This window comes from Notolabrus celidotus, chromosome 6, assembly GCF_009762535.1.
Source record: "Notolabrus celidotus isolate fNotCel1 chromosome 6, fNotCel1.pri, whole genome shotgun sequence".
Classification (NCBI taxonomy): Eukaryota; Metazoa; Chordata; class Actinopteri; order Labriformes; family Labridae; genus Notolabrus; species Notolabrus celidotus.
The window spans coordinates 29,130,978-29,144,763 of NC_048277.1; the positions used below are offsets into that span (position 1 = coordinate 29,130,978).

At 39.0% G+C, this 13,786-nt stretch overlaps 1 protein-coding gene across 1 annotated transcript in view; it reads right to left on the reverse strand.

The window, feature by feature from the left end:
- Nucleotides 1–1,456: 1,456 nt before the first annotated feature.
- pparab (peroxisome proliferator-activated receptor alpha b) overlaps nt 1,457–13,786 on the reverse strand; it is a 41,726-nt gene continuing 29,396 nt past the window's right edge. Inside the window, exons 5-7 of the mRNA XM_034686517.1 lie at nt 8,543–8,742; nt 2,720–3,173; nt 1,457–2,517 (exon numbers count right to left, since the gene is read on the reverse strand). Coding sequence (XP_034542408.1) covers nt 2,273–2,517; nt 2,720–3,173; nt 8,543–8,742 — 899 coding nt within the window. The 3' untranslated portion in view covers nt 1,457–2,272. The remainder of the gene's footprint in view (nt 2,518–2,719; nt 3,174–8,542; nt 8,743–13,786) is intronic.

The window sequence follows — 13,786 nt, forward strand, 5'->3', positions numbered from 1 at the left end:
CAGTTACCATCATAAGAGCTTCATTTTACAGATGAATGCAGTTGAAATGAACTGAATGCATACTGCAGATACAGATTGATGATTCACCATCTTAAAATAGCATCAAACAAAAGGAATGTCCCCGACGGGGTTCAGATTCATGGATATTCTGATTACCAGTTGCCCTGTTACCCTTACATCTATTTACACTGCACTCTTTCATGGTGCCATTTCAAATAAACAATGATCTGATTTAGTCATACGTATATACTTTAGTATAAAAATATCATCCAATTCAATTTCAACACAAGTATGCGGCATGTAAGCATAAAGAACATACAGTACATAACTACATTTACTGTAAAATCTCAAACATTTCAAAGTATTTACCAAACAGAGGAATACAAAAGTTGATCATCATTAGTACCTTGTATACCTCAAGAGTTAAAAGCTGGAGCGAGCAGTCGATGTGATCATTTCAGCTATGTACAGTGCACTTTCTTTATACAATGTGGTGTCTAGAAACACAAGGTTAGTGTGTTTATGTGATTGGATTTGAATAGATTCTTGATTCGTTTAGATTTTGGTTGGATTAGCAGATTGAGGAAGAAATTAAGATGTACACACATACTATCCAAGCTTCCCACTTTTCTTTTTCACATGTTTGAATTGTAGGTCCACTGCATTGTGATCCATTTTCTTTGTATGAGAGTTGTCTCTTCACATGCATTGATACACGCAGAAGAAGACAGAAACACCTTAAGTATTTAGATCTTCATCACTAGACACTCATGAGAAAGTCTACAGTCATGCCGGGCTGGCTTTATGTTACTCACAGAATCAAATAAGTGTGGATGGCCACAGACGCGTGTTTGTGTTTGCCTTTTGATTTTAACGTACTGAAAAAAGCACAAAGGGGAACTCAAGAAAACAATTAGAGGATCGAAACACATTTCATAGAAAATGAAACGTTTCTGATGATGACTAATCTGTGATTGTTTGAGGCTTTGCTTAATCCAAAAGGACCATAACACATGATTATTTTCTGTTACAGAGGAGTCATGCTCTTTAAAAATTGGGTGCATGACCCATGAATCTTAATCTACCCCACAAAGCACATGAGAGAAGGCAGAAAGACAAAACTGTCGAGAAACCGGCGATGAGATGCATTTTCAAGAATCAGGGCTCCACTTAGTAAGAAATCATGAAACAGATGAGTTCTTGTTAAACCTCTCTAGGTCTGTTTGTATTAAGGTGGTAATGAGGTTTATACGGTTTATTAGTCCTTGAAAAGCAGGACACAATAAATGATGGAGTGCCAAACGTCTCTCTGTGTTTGTTGTGAGAAAAAAGGCATTTAACAGAGGTCCAGTATAAAAGTCACGGGCGTGTTTGTGCTTCAGACTTGCATTGTGGTGCGTGGGCACAGTGAACCTGTAACTAGGATCCTTTCAGTCTTGAAAAACTTCAAAATATGTTGATTTTGCTACCTTATTCTGAGGTGTCAAAATATGATTGCCTGTTTGTTTGTGGTTACATATGCTTATAATCCACACCAAGGTTGGAATTTGAAAGACAATGGTTATTTCCAGTATCATTACAAACAAAGTATGGCTTAGAAGACTCACAGTACGGTAAATGATTATGTTCAGGGTTGCTATGGGTAGAAAAAGGTGACGGTTCATGGTGGAGGGCTGGTGCGTGGACAACCATCACCAACTTTGACTGACAGCCGACCTGATGAAAGCTGCCTTTCTTGAAAAAACTGCATTATTACTGTTTTACTGCTGCCACTGAAGTTATTTGGGTGTTGTTAGCTGAGGATATATGGCTCTTTGCTCTTTGACATCAGTATAAAAATCTAACATTAAATAACTGCTGGAGTGGCGCCTATCAAGTTCACTATCTTTCCTCGTTTTCGGGCTTGTCAAGGAGTCAGGAGAGAGATAACCACAGAGGTTACTGCAAATATTTCACTGAAATTGTATCGTATTAATCTCAGAGTTTGGTCAAAGATTGCATACAATTGTATCTGTAACGGGTCTCAATCAACTGTACATCACATCTTTGCATACATGATATTTCTGCCTATGAAGTTCACACAATGGAGTGGAGAGCATTGTGTCAAGGCCTCAAAAGACCTTTTGTGCCAACCAGATTCCAAAGCTAACTCTTGCTGCATTATTGGGGTTTAGTGGTTCAAACTAGCTTATGGAGAACTCTCCTTCTCTGTCCCTGAAAGAAAAAGGAGTTGATCTGTAGGGTTCCCCTCCTGGTTATTCCTCCACAACCCTCAGTACATGTCTCTGTAGATTTCCTGAAGGAGCGGGTGCAGTGAGGTGTCCTCTGTCTTTTTGATCTCCTGCACCAGCTGTGCATGCTCAGTGACCAGTTGCCGTAGGTCAGCAAGTTTCTGGAGCAGCTTGGGGAAGAGAAAATTGTCATCCGGGTGATTGGCCAACAGGTGGAGCTGAAGCACCTGCACGATGCTCTCTTGCATTCGCTCGATGTGCTCCACATTCACCAGGCCTGGTCGGTCTAATGACAGAGAAATCAAAATAAACCAGTCACATTGATGTAAAAAGAAAGGAAGTACCAGAATTGCTTCACAACATCATTCTATTTTAGTAAAATGAGAGGATTTCTTTGGAGATAGAGCACAAGTACTTCAAGAGAATACGAATAGAAATTAAGATGATTATTCAATTAAGAAAACATTTTGTTTTTCCAGCTTCCTCACCTCCACAGCAGATGATAGCAGCCACAAACAGAGCCAGGTCACTGTCGTCCAGCTCCAGCCCGTTAAACTTCATTGCAAACTGGAACTTGGGCTCCATCATGTCACTGAAAGGCCGCCGCAGGCTCTTGAGGAATTCCCGGGTAATGAAGCCGGCGCCATATGCTACAAGTAGCCCATCCTTGTTCATACTGGAGGCGAGCATGGCAAAGAGAGCTTCGTACACTCCATATTTCAAAAGAGTCACCTGGTCGTTGAGGTCCAAGCTCGAGAACCCCGGGACGGACTTTGCAAACTCTGTAAGCTCGGTGACGGTTTCCACCGATGTGCACTGGCAGCAGTGGAAAATCCGAACTTCTGCCTCCCTGTCCTTAAGTGCTCCCGCTGAGCCGACCATCTTTGCCACCAGGGTCTGCTCTGCCAGCTGGAGGGTATCCATGTCGTGTATGACGAAAGGCTGTGGGCGATAGACAAACTGTTATGAGCTATACATTTACCCAACACTAGCCTGAACTGGTTTTCTACTAAAGCTAGAACAGAATTTAAACACCTCTTTTCAGCTGAAAGTCCTTGATGGTCAGACACATTTCTCAAAGAGATCAAGGTGCCCTATTACCTCTCTCAAAACAAAATACAGGCCTGCTCATGGCACCTAAAGTCTCCAAGATTAGTACAGGAGGCAGGGCTTGTGCAGTCATCTGCACTTTTGTTTTTGAACAGCATATATACATCCTCTCTACTTGTAACGGTGGGATATAATCCTTCCCTATTGATAAAGCTTATTCTTGGGGGTGGACTTGGATCAGCCCCAAGTTATGCTGCCATAGACTTTAACTGCTGGAGGACTTGAGACACAGAATCCTATCTCATCTTCTGTTTCCATTCATATCAATTTACATCTTGGAGTATGCTATGGTTTGCTGTTTGCATTTCCTCTCCTTCTCTCAACATGATTATTACATTATAATCCATTATTGCTTATCTTTTCATCTCATTGTCTGTCTTTATGTTTCTATGTTTTCTCTCTTCCATCCCACTCTTCTACCCCACTTTCTCAGCCCAGCTGGTCACTGCAGATGGCTGCTGACCAGTGGCCAATGAGTCTGGTTCTGCTGAAGGGTTCTACCTGTTAAAAGGTACTTTTATCTTGTCAAGCATGATCTACTGCAGAATATAGGTAAATATCATCACAAAGAAAATGGTCTAGACCTTTTAATGGGATAACCTTTTTGGTGATTTAACACTATATAAATAAAAGTTGATTAGCTGATCAACTGATTAACCCTCCTGTTAGGTTGAGTGTCAAATTGACCCTTTTTAAAGTCTATTTTTGGCAATATATGCCTTCCAAACCAGCTAAATGCAGCATAAAAATCTGGGCAGCATGTGACAGATTCATAAAAAAAAAAAAAAAAGTAAAATAAGATAAACTGAAATCAATGTCATGTAAAACTATTGTATTTATATTTAGGGCTTTCCAATGTATATTAAAAAAAAGTTTTAACATTAATTTTAATGAAAAACGAGTAAGTTATCCTCATTGAACCATGAAATGTGAGAATTAAAGAACACCAATGGACCAAATCTGGATTTAAATGGTTAGTAATGGCGTTAAAATTTGATTAAAAAAAATGTGTATTTCGATTTTTTGGGGTTCTGACACTTTTGGATAACTGAATATGCCCCGGGTCAAATTGACCCAAGAACATTATTGCTGTTCCATAGAAACGAACATAACAGGAGGGTTAACTAATTGATTGATTCATATGTGGAGGTTTGAGTGAAAAAAAAAAAGTGGATTAGCAGTTGACATGTGAGTAAGTACATTGTCAGAACAGCGTGTTCTGTATTTTTTGGCCTAAAGACATAAACTTGACTACATAAATATGGAAAGCGCTGAATCAGCAACGTCTCTACATGAAACACTGAAGTGACTATAGTGTTTACACATAATCTTAACCTGAAGGAGAAGCTGAGCTCAAAGCCTTTATTGGCACTTAAGTATTTCCACCATGACATAGTAACCGTCTTTGACCCTACGGCTACATAATTATGAATGTCAGTCTTAACAGTCGAACTTCGGTTTAAGCAGAAATAATTTGATGTAAAATATAAGTAGATGATGAAGTGGAAGTAAAGCTGTCTTAGAGCAAAGAAGAAAACTGTAATTGTAAAGAACAATAAGGGTATATATTTGAAACTCTGGCACAGTCATCTGACAATATTTTATCATGCACACATGAATATTGTCATCAGATATACATGGGTACTTAAAAGTAAGAAGTTATGTCAGCAGGTGATTATAGCTGGTACGTGTTAAAAGTTGAGTCACTGTTCCCACAGCTGACTTGTTACAACACCTGAGCAGCAGCTACAACTGTTGCTGCACATCACTATCAGAGCCTTGACTAATGAATGCTGTTCTAAATGTGGGCTACAGTAACAAGGGAAAGTATGAGGGACATGTGAGTGTGCTGTTTATTTTGAAGGCACTTGTACGTCAGCAAACCACGCTTGTCATATAACCTTTGACACATATTTTAAAATGAATAACAAGTTGTCATATTAAGCACAAAGAACATCTGAAAAGGCTAATGTTAAATTTCATAAGACTACATTTTAAGTTCATAATGTTAAATGTAAATAAAATACTTCTTCAGAAAGGCAATGTTTCAGACAAATGGCTTGTCCTTGTGCACTCACTTGTTCAATGTATAGGCCTACACTTAATATCTTAAGTTTTCCTAATGGATACATCGCCTCATGTTATTGTCACCATAAACCACAGGGGACATACTCCATTGGGGTAAACAGCCCATGTTGATTCTTAGGATTCCCACAACAACATTATTACTCTCCTAGACCTTCCAGCTTCAACCTTTTAGAAGTTCAAAGTGGTTTGTAGGTCGTCTTCTTGCTAGAAATAATAATACTGTTTACTGAAAGCAAATGGTGCTACCCTATTAGCATTTATTTCAAACTAACAGCTTCAACGCATTAACAGTGAGTCTATTTAGTGATATTTTATGCTCCAGAGGCTGTTGGATGGAAAAACTCCAAGGTGTTCACAGGACTACAGCACTTTAACTGGCAAAGAGCTACAAGTAGCAAGAAGATAAGAGTTTACACAGCCATGCTAGCTGTTCTGTGAGGCTACATGATACTTTGAGCTAAATGCTAATGTCTGGTTTTTGGCAAGACAAATATTTAAGCTGTTTTTTTTTATCTCTGTGTTGAATTATAGCATGCTAACACTTGTTAGTAAAGGGAAAGTCTTCCATTTTTTGGATATCTCATATAAAAAATATGATGACACGATGCAAGTTGTTGAGAGGACTTTAAGCTAAATGCTAGCATCTAATCTTAAGCAAGAATTGTGTTGACAGTGTTTACTTTGTCTGTGTGGAATTATAGCATGCTAACACAACCTGTCTGACCTCAACAACAGAGCCATCATACGCAGAGCACGCACTATAACACTGGACCCCCAACACCCCCTCTACTCAGTCTTCACAAAACTCCCATCTGGTCACAGATACAGATCCCCATACTGTAGGCGAGCCCAGTTTGGCAGAAGCTTTGTAGCACAGCTAAATAAAATGCCCATGTAATGTGTCCGGTGTGTATATGTGTCTGGTGTGTATATATATGGGATGATGTGCACCATTGTTGTGAGGCTGGGTGGATTTTTATTGTTTATTTGTGTTTTATACATGTTTTCTTGTACAGACGGTGACAACAAATCTCCTTATTAAGGACAAATAAAGATCTATCTATCTATCTATCTATCTATCTATCTATCTATCTATCTATCTATCTATCTCTCTATCCATCTATCTATCTATCTATCTATCTATCTATCTATCTATCTATCTATCTATCTATCTATCTATCCATCTATATATCTATCCATCTATCTATCTATCTATCTATCTATCTATCTATCTATCTATCTATCTATCTATCTATCTATCTATCTATCTATCTATCTATCTATCCATCTATCTCTCTATCTATCTATCTATCTATCCATCTATCTATCTATCTATCTATCTATCTATCTATCTATCTATCTATCTATCTATCTATCCATCTATCCATCTATCTATCTATCTATCTATCTATCTATCTATCTACAGCCATTTGTAAAATAGAAATGTCTTCAGTTTGCAGGTTTTATATGTAATCAAATTTTGACCTGACGGTGGTGCTATGTAGAAAGGTCACAAGATTAGCAAAGGGGGCCTTATCTTTTGGGGCACCCTGACTTTTGGTACAATCATGTCAATCCTACTCTTGCGTTGACACATTTCAGCATTGATAACAGCCTGGTCAGCCAAATAACCTTAAGATCAACACAGTAATCATGAAAGCCACAGTGCCAGCATAGCTACGGTTAAGAGCAATGCAGTCTTCTTGCATTGTTCTTGTCCTTTTTTATAGTTAACTTTGTCACAGAAGTCCATGAGAGGATTAACTGACTGATTGATCAATAGCAATTTAATCATCAGTCACAGCCTGAGGGATAAAACTGAATTATTCTAAATATAAACCTTACTCTATTATTACATTATCCGGAGCACAGAGTAGCCTAGGGCAACAGCAGCAACTTGCCATTACTTCAGCTTCTTGTTTTCTGTTAGACTTAAATCCTCCAGTCAAGATCTGACATGCTGTCAGATTAATTAAACCACTGCAAAACCAGTCGAGTCAGGAGATATAAATGGTATTTATTCACAGTACACAAATCAGAGCCAACAGTGATACAGTTATGGCTCATTATTCCTCCCAGACATTGAGACTGATGACTCAACATGAGAATCCGGTTCCTACAGGCATCTGTAAGAGGATCTTACTTACAGGCATTGACTGGCTGAAAATAAGTTAATAATCTAGATCAACCCTTACTTCTTGAATATTCGGCAGGTCAAAAATCTAAGATCTCTTGATTTTAACGGTGGAAAGTTGTTCTTTCATAACCAAAAGCCTCACAATCAAAGTTATGCAACATGTGAGCATCTGTTTCAAACACTATAATATGACTTTTAAGAGACCTTCTGAGTTGCATAAAAGTCCTGTGACACAATGCATCCTTTTAAAATCAAGAGCAGATCAAAGCACATGAGCTTGTTGTCAATAGCTGCATATCCCACAGTCTCCCTGTGTGCTCTATAAGCACGCTTATCTACCTAGAGCTTTGATCTCCAGTGGATGTGGGAAAAGTCTGTGTTTGAACAATGGTGTGCGCCTGGACTGACCTGTCCCTCTTGACCTATTTCACACCTACACAAATCCATCCATGAAGTTCACAACAACTCCAGGATTCATGTCTGACCTCTCCACTTGTCTGCTTTTTTTCCTGATCATAAAGAAAATGAAAGAGACGCTGCAGGCTGATTTTTCTGGGTGAGATTCGGGATGGCAGATCAAAAGAGTGCAGGCATGGAGGGAAAGAGGCAGCAAAGAGAGAAGTGATGTGCTCAAATACTGGCTCTTTATATCTGTTCGGTGCAAACAGATGTCTCCTTGTCCAGCTTGTGAGTTGGCTTGCAGTGCTGATTGAGAAAGTTATTTCTGTCATTGGCTGGCAGCACATACTCTCTGAGGTAGTGGCGGCCAGATTGTATTGAGACATTAGCTTGATTGCAAATTTTGGATGTGCTCAGAATAAATATGAATCAGTCCAGAAGGGAAAATAAATTCAAAAGTTTCAAGACAACATGACCTGGACCTGTGAAGAAATTCAGTTTTTCTTAAAACAACCACAAACACTCCACCCACACACACATCTCACACACACAGAGCCACGGCTATTAACAAACGTACAGGAGTGCTGGTCTTGCCAGTGAGGATGGTTCGAGCCTTGGTCTTGTTCATGTTGAAGTTCTTGAGGTAGGCCTCATAAATCTGCCGAGCCAGCGTCTTCTGGTCGGCTAGCTGGGGGTCTTCTACCTCCCTGTCTCCTGTCACCATCTCCGCCTTCAGCTTTAGCTTCTCCGACTGCGGCATCCGACCAAAACGGATAGCTGTAGAGAGCAAACAAACACAAACTTAGACTACAGTTGCAGAAATAATACATACAGTGTTACATTGAAAACATAATACATGAAATTAGATTAGATTCAATTGTGTTATTATTAACAGAAACAGACAATTTAAACTGCTATATGAGAACAAAAGGAGGAAAGAATGCTTGACTCGTCACAGCACAGCAATCGTCTCCAATTCAAGATGCTAATGTCAGAGGAGTCGCTTGGGAAATTTCTACAAAGACGCTCCACAAGTACAACGAATCCAAGTCGACACAAGCATAGAAAAAAAACATTTGTCTTTTCCAAAAACTATAACAAACTATCCAAATAAAATTTGAGGTGGAGTGGCAATGATATGTTTCAAAATGGCGCCAATGAAAATTGGGAAAGCAGGGCTCAGGCTGTTCAACATCTTTGAGTATTTTCCAGACATCTGATGCCAAAGCCTTATTTTTTCAAACACATGGATCTGAGGGCAGTATTCTGTCTGTGTGGTACTTTAAACATGATCATCTTACACTGTGTTTCCTTTACAAACATAATGTCATAATCAGTGAAAGTCTAATCCACTGAATCAAAGACATGGGGTCCATCTGTGATTCTATCTAAGTCTGGCATTTCTTGATGTATTTGTAAATTAATCACTATTATATCTGGACCAATGTACAGCCTAAGGCTTTCTTTTTAAAATCAGCTTCTTTAAAAAAAAATTTTTTTTTTCTGGCTATTAAAAAAAGGATGGCAGCAACCAGTTCTGCAAACAGAACAGTGCCAGAACAAGAAGCGCACACTAAATCCAATGAAAATAATCTTTCCAAGAGAGGCCAGGAGGTCAGAAAAACAGTGAGCAGTTTACCATAGAAGGTGATTTAACATCAACTATGTCTATTTCAGTTTTCAACATTCAGGCAGTCTTACTCTGTGACTGTTCACAATGATGTCTAATAGGAACAAAAGGTTGTACGCAAGGGCAGAGGTGTGTTGTTGTGGTGGTCATGTCACACTGTCCTGAACAGCACTACAGTTTTCACAGAGTGGTGCTGGGAAGCCGTCAATCATAATTATTTGAGACATTCCACAACAGCAGCTTATGATGGGTCAACACAGGTGAGTACATGTTGTCCAGTCTGGTTTGAGTTGCTGTCATTACAGATCGGACGCAATTTCAAATGGGTGAAAGTTTTCAGGAGAATGTCATAAAGGTTTTATAGTTTTCTGTGGATGAGTCTATAAACTGAGATGTGAAAATGAGGAAGGTGTGCAAAAGAGAAAGAACAGAAGAACCTCAAAAGCTGCAAATTATGTGGTGTGACTCAAAAAATAATGATAGCAAATGCATAAAATGGCACTTGTTGTATGATTGCCTGCACACTCACATCACATCATCTTAATTTGTAATTAGGGGTGAGTATTGGCAAGAACCTCACGATACGATACACATCACGATACTTGGGTCACCATACGATAGTATCACGATATATCACGATGTCACAATATTGTGATATATTGCGATATTCTACACCAGGGGTGTCCAAAGTACGTCCCGGGGGCCAATCGCGGCCCAAGGACCATTTATTTCTGGCCCCAAGCTTCCATCTTAAATTGTGTTATTTATAGCACAGAAATTAATCACCTTCTAATTAATCTGTACATTTGCAGTTTCTTTCAAGCGCACAAACAAAACTAAAGTCAATCCAGAAACGTCTCAAAAAGCTTCATATGGACAACCTGTTTAAAGCCAAAGCACTGGGAATTCTGCAAGATGGCAATAAAGAAGAAACACAAGAACTCTTAAAGTTGACAGGTTTTAAAATTACTGTTTTTATCATGATGTGAAAATGTTCTTGATGAACACTTAAAGTTCAGAAGACACAAAAGAGGACACGAGACAAGATCAAAATTATGTAATTGTGCAGAAAAGGCAAAATTTGATGCATAAAAATTGTTCAGAACTCAGGAAAATAATTATTTAGTTCTTAAATTGTTGTCTTCTGGTCAGAAAAGTCTAAAAAACAACATGAAAAAGAAGTGTGATGAAATCCAGATCGTGATCCTGCCATAGAAAAATAATGATCCAATATTTTTCCCACATTGCCCGACCTGAAAAACATTTTCCTCCAGAAGAAGATGAAGTTTACATGGCTTGAAGAGACCTGAGGACTTCCTAGTTACTGTTTTATTGAGAAAATGTTTAATATAATTGTTATCAAATAGAGATTTCATATATAACTTTTAGGATTACTCAGTCTCAGTAGGAGCCACTGGCCCTGAGGTATTCTGACAACATCAAATGTGGCCCTCTTTGAAAAAAGTTTGAACACCACTGTTCTACACAGTGAACTAAGGAAAAAATAGAGATGGTGTATATGTAAATCACACAATATTACTCAATTTGATAGGACAAATTAAGTCAAAACTATTTGATTGAAAACAGCTTTTCCACTTGATTGTTTTTGAAATACTGAAGTGGTATTTTAGTTGAAATATCGCTATTATATCGGATGTCAAAGTATCGGGATATATTGCTGTATCGATATTTTTTCACACCTCTATTTGTAATCAGTGTTGTAAGTAACCCATTACTAAGTAACCCATTACTAAGTAACCCATTACTAAGTAACGCGTTACTGTAATTCCACAACTATCTTCGGTAACTAGTTGCATAATTCATTACTTTTTAAACTTGATAACGCCGTTATCGTTATATACATTTTAGAGGACTCATTACCCGATACTGTATGTCATATTTCCAACTGCTGACGAAGACAAACGCTCTCTGCAGGCGGGGTTACGCTTACATCAGCACAGTAGCATTGTGGGAGTAAAAAAGTGTGTCTAGTAGTAAACAAACACAATGGTTAATAATGAGCATTAAGGTGCGAGCTTTGAGACCTGGAAATACTAACATTATTTCTCCCTCCTCGAGACAAAGGAAAAGAAATATAGTTGTAAGTTGCTGTCTATGTGCAGGAAGTATACGATTTGTTTATGAGCAAACATCCTTTGTGCAGACATACATCATAGAGGGAGACCAAAATGAAAATTGTATAAATTAGTAGAAATCTATTGCACTCTTTTACATGATATGTGATGATATAAAAGATAAGAATTTATATAGATAATCAGTTTTTTTTAAAAACTTAAGAACGAGGTAAAAGTTTCTTCCCTGTTCATGCACAGGTTCCTACATATTACAAGATGCGTTAGAAATCTGTTTTAAATTACAAAAGTTGTTTTTCTTCAAGAGGCTGCAAGCATCTCTCAGACGGCCTGATCCCATTTAACTAATGAGATTAGAGGTGAACTGTTCTTAACCCCTCCGCGCCAATTTAAATGGGCATAAGCTGATGCACCCTCCTGTAAACACATACACACATACACAAACATACACAAATCTCTTCCTGACAAGCCAACTTCCAGCTGCACCTACCGCCTGTGTTTTACGAGACTATAAAAGCACAAAAGGAGATCTGATTTCCACTGTTTTTCCTACAAGCCACCCACTGCTGCAACAGATCCAGGCAGGCTGAGCGGCACTGAGCGGGGATGAAATACAGAGCGAGCAGACAGCATGAGGGCCCATTAGATTACTGCTCGCAAAGTGGATGGAGCGTCTGAAGCTGCTAAAGCTCCACGGTGGACGCCTGGGCAGGAGCCAAGTCTAATTAAGATGAGAGGAAGTGAGTGATGCTAAGCTGAGCATAAGTCCCAAGAAGTGGTGTGAGGGGATGAGTCTGTGAGGCCAGAGGGGAGGGGGCTAAAAGGTGGGAGGGGGACAGTCTGTCAATCCGTGTTTCAACGACTGAGGATTCAAGCCGTTTACTGCTTCCCTTTACACATTTCCTCTCATATAAAACCATTCAATGATGTTTATTACTGTGATCCTGTCGGTGCATGACATACAAGCTGCTATTAGGCGTAATCATCAAGTTCCTGCATTCACTAATGTTTAAGAGATAATGAAGGATCTCTGTTGCAAGGGATGTTGCTGTGACAAAATTCAGAAAAGATTTAAAGCATTGCATGATTCCACTTCAATTATAAGGTCATTATAGTTAGTGCTGCTGAGGCATGCTATTCAGGTAAATCCAGTGTCTTCAGCTTGAGTTTTGATATCAGCCGAGGGTCAATACCAACACAAACACAAAGGTCCAAAATTAGCAGTAATGCTGTCCTGTGGATCTCAAAAGATCAGGTTACACTGGTCTCAAATCTCCTTCCTCCCCCTCTTATGTTACATTCAGGCCGATGAAACTCAATACAGACATACCGTAAGAGGAAGTGCAGCTGACAGAAATACTACTACTGCTGCTGGGCTGTAAAGGTCTTACTGTAACACCATCAAGACCAGTGCTGTGTCGTTTTCCTGAAACCTCATGGTACAGATTAAAGCTGCTCAGTCCAGCCTCTGGATCGCTGCCATCAGGATGAAACATCTGCAGTGTGCTCAGTCTATATGTAAACCCTCAGATTGCATTGACCTTTCTGATCTTTCTACTAAAAGAACACTGATGTCTCTAAAAACGAACCTCTCATGCAAACAGGGATTTTTCTCTCCCCAATCAGCACACTGGCCTTGACCTGAGGTCAGCATGCCATGCTGTATGTTTACACCGAGTAAACAGTGTTCACCAGAATCTTCTACTTCAAGCTCAATATTTCTGAAAAGAGATAAGATAAGTAAAAAAAAACCTGATGAGAGGTTTCAAAGGAGTTGAAATACTGTGTTTGCGATGTTTACAGATTTCTGAAGGCGCATGTGTTTTGGCTGAATGCCAAAGTTGTGTTTAAAGCTCCTGTGAGGGGTTTTTAGCTGGTTACGAAACAGACTGAAATGAATATTGATGTCTTTTAGAGACCTACAAAGCAAATAAGAACAAACACATGCAGACTGGATATTTCCACTGGACATTTTTGTTATCTGAAACCTCTGGTGGAGGGTAGGTGTGATTAGCCACACGCTGCTGAAACAGCCTTAATTAAAAATTTCCACAGCAAAAAGTTTTGATGAGTAATACTTTTAGGTGTTAAAATAAAG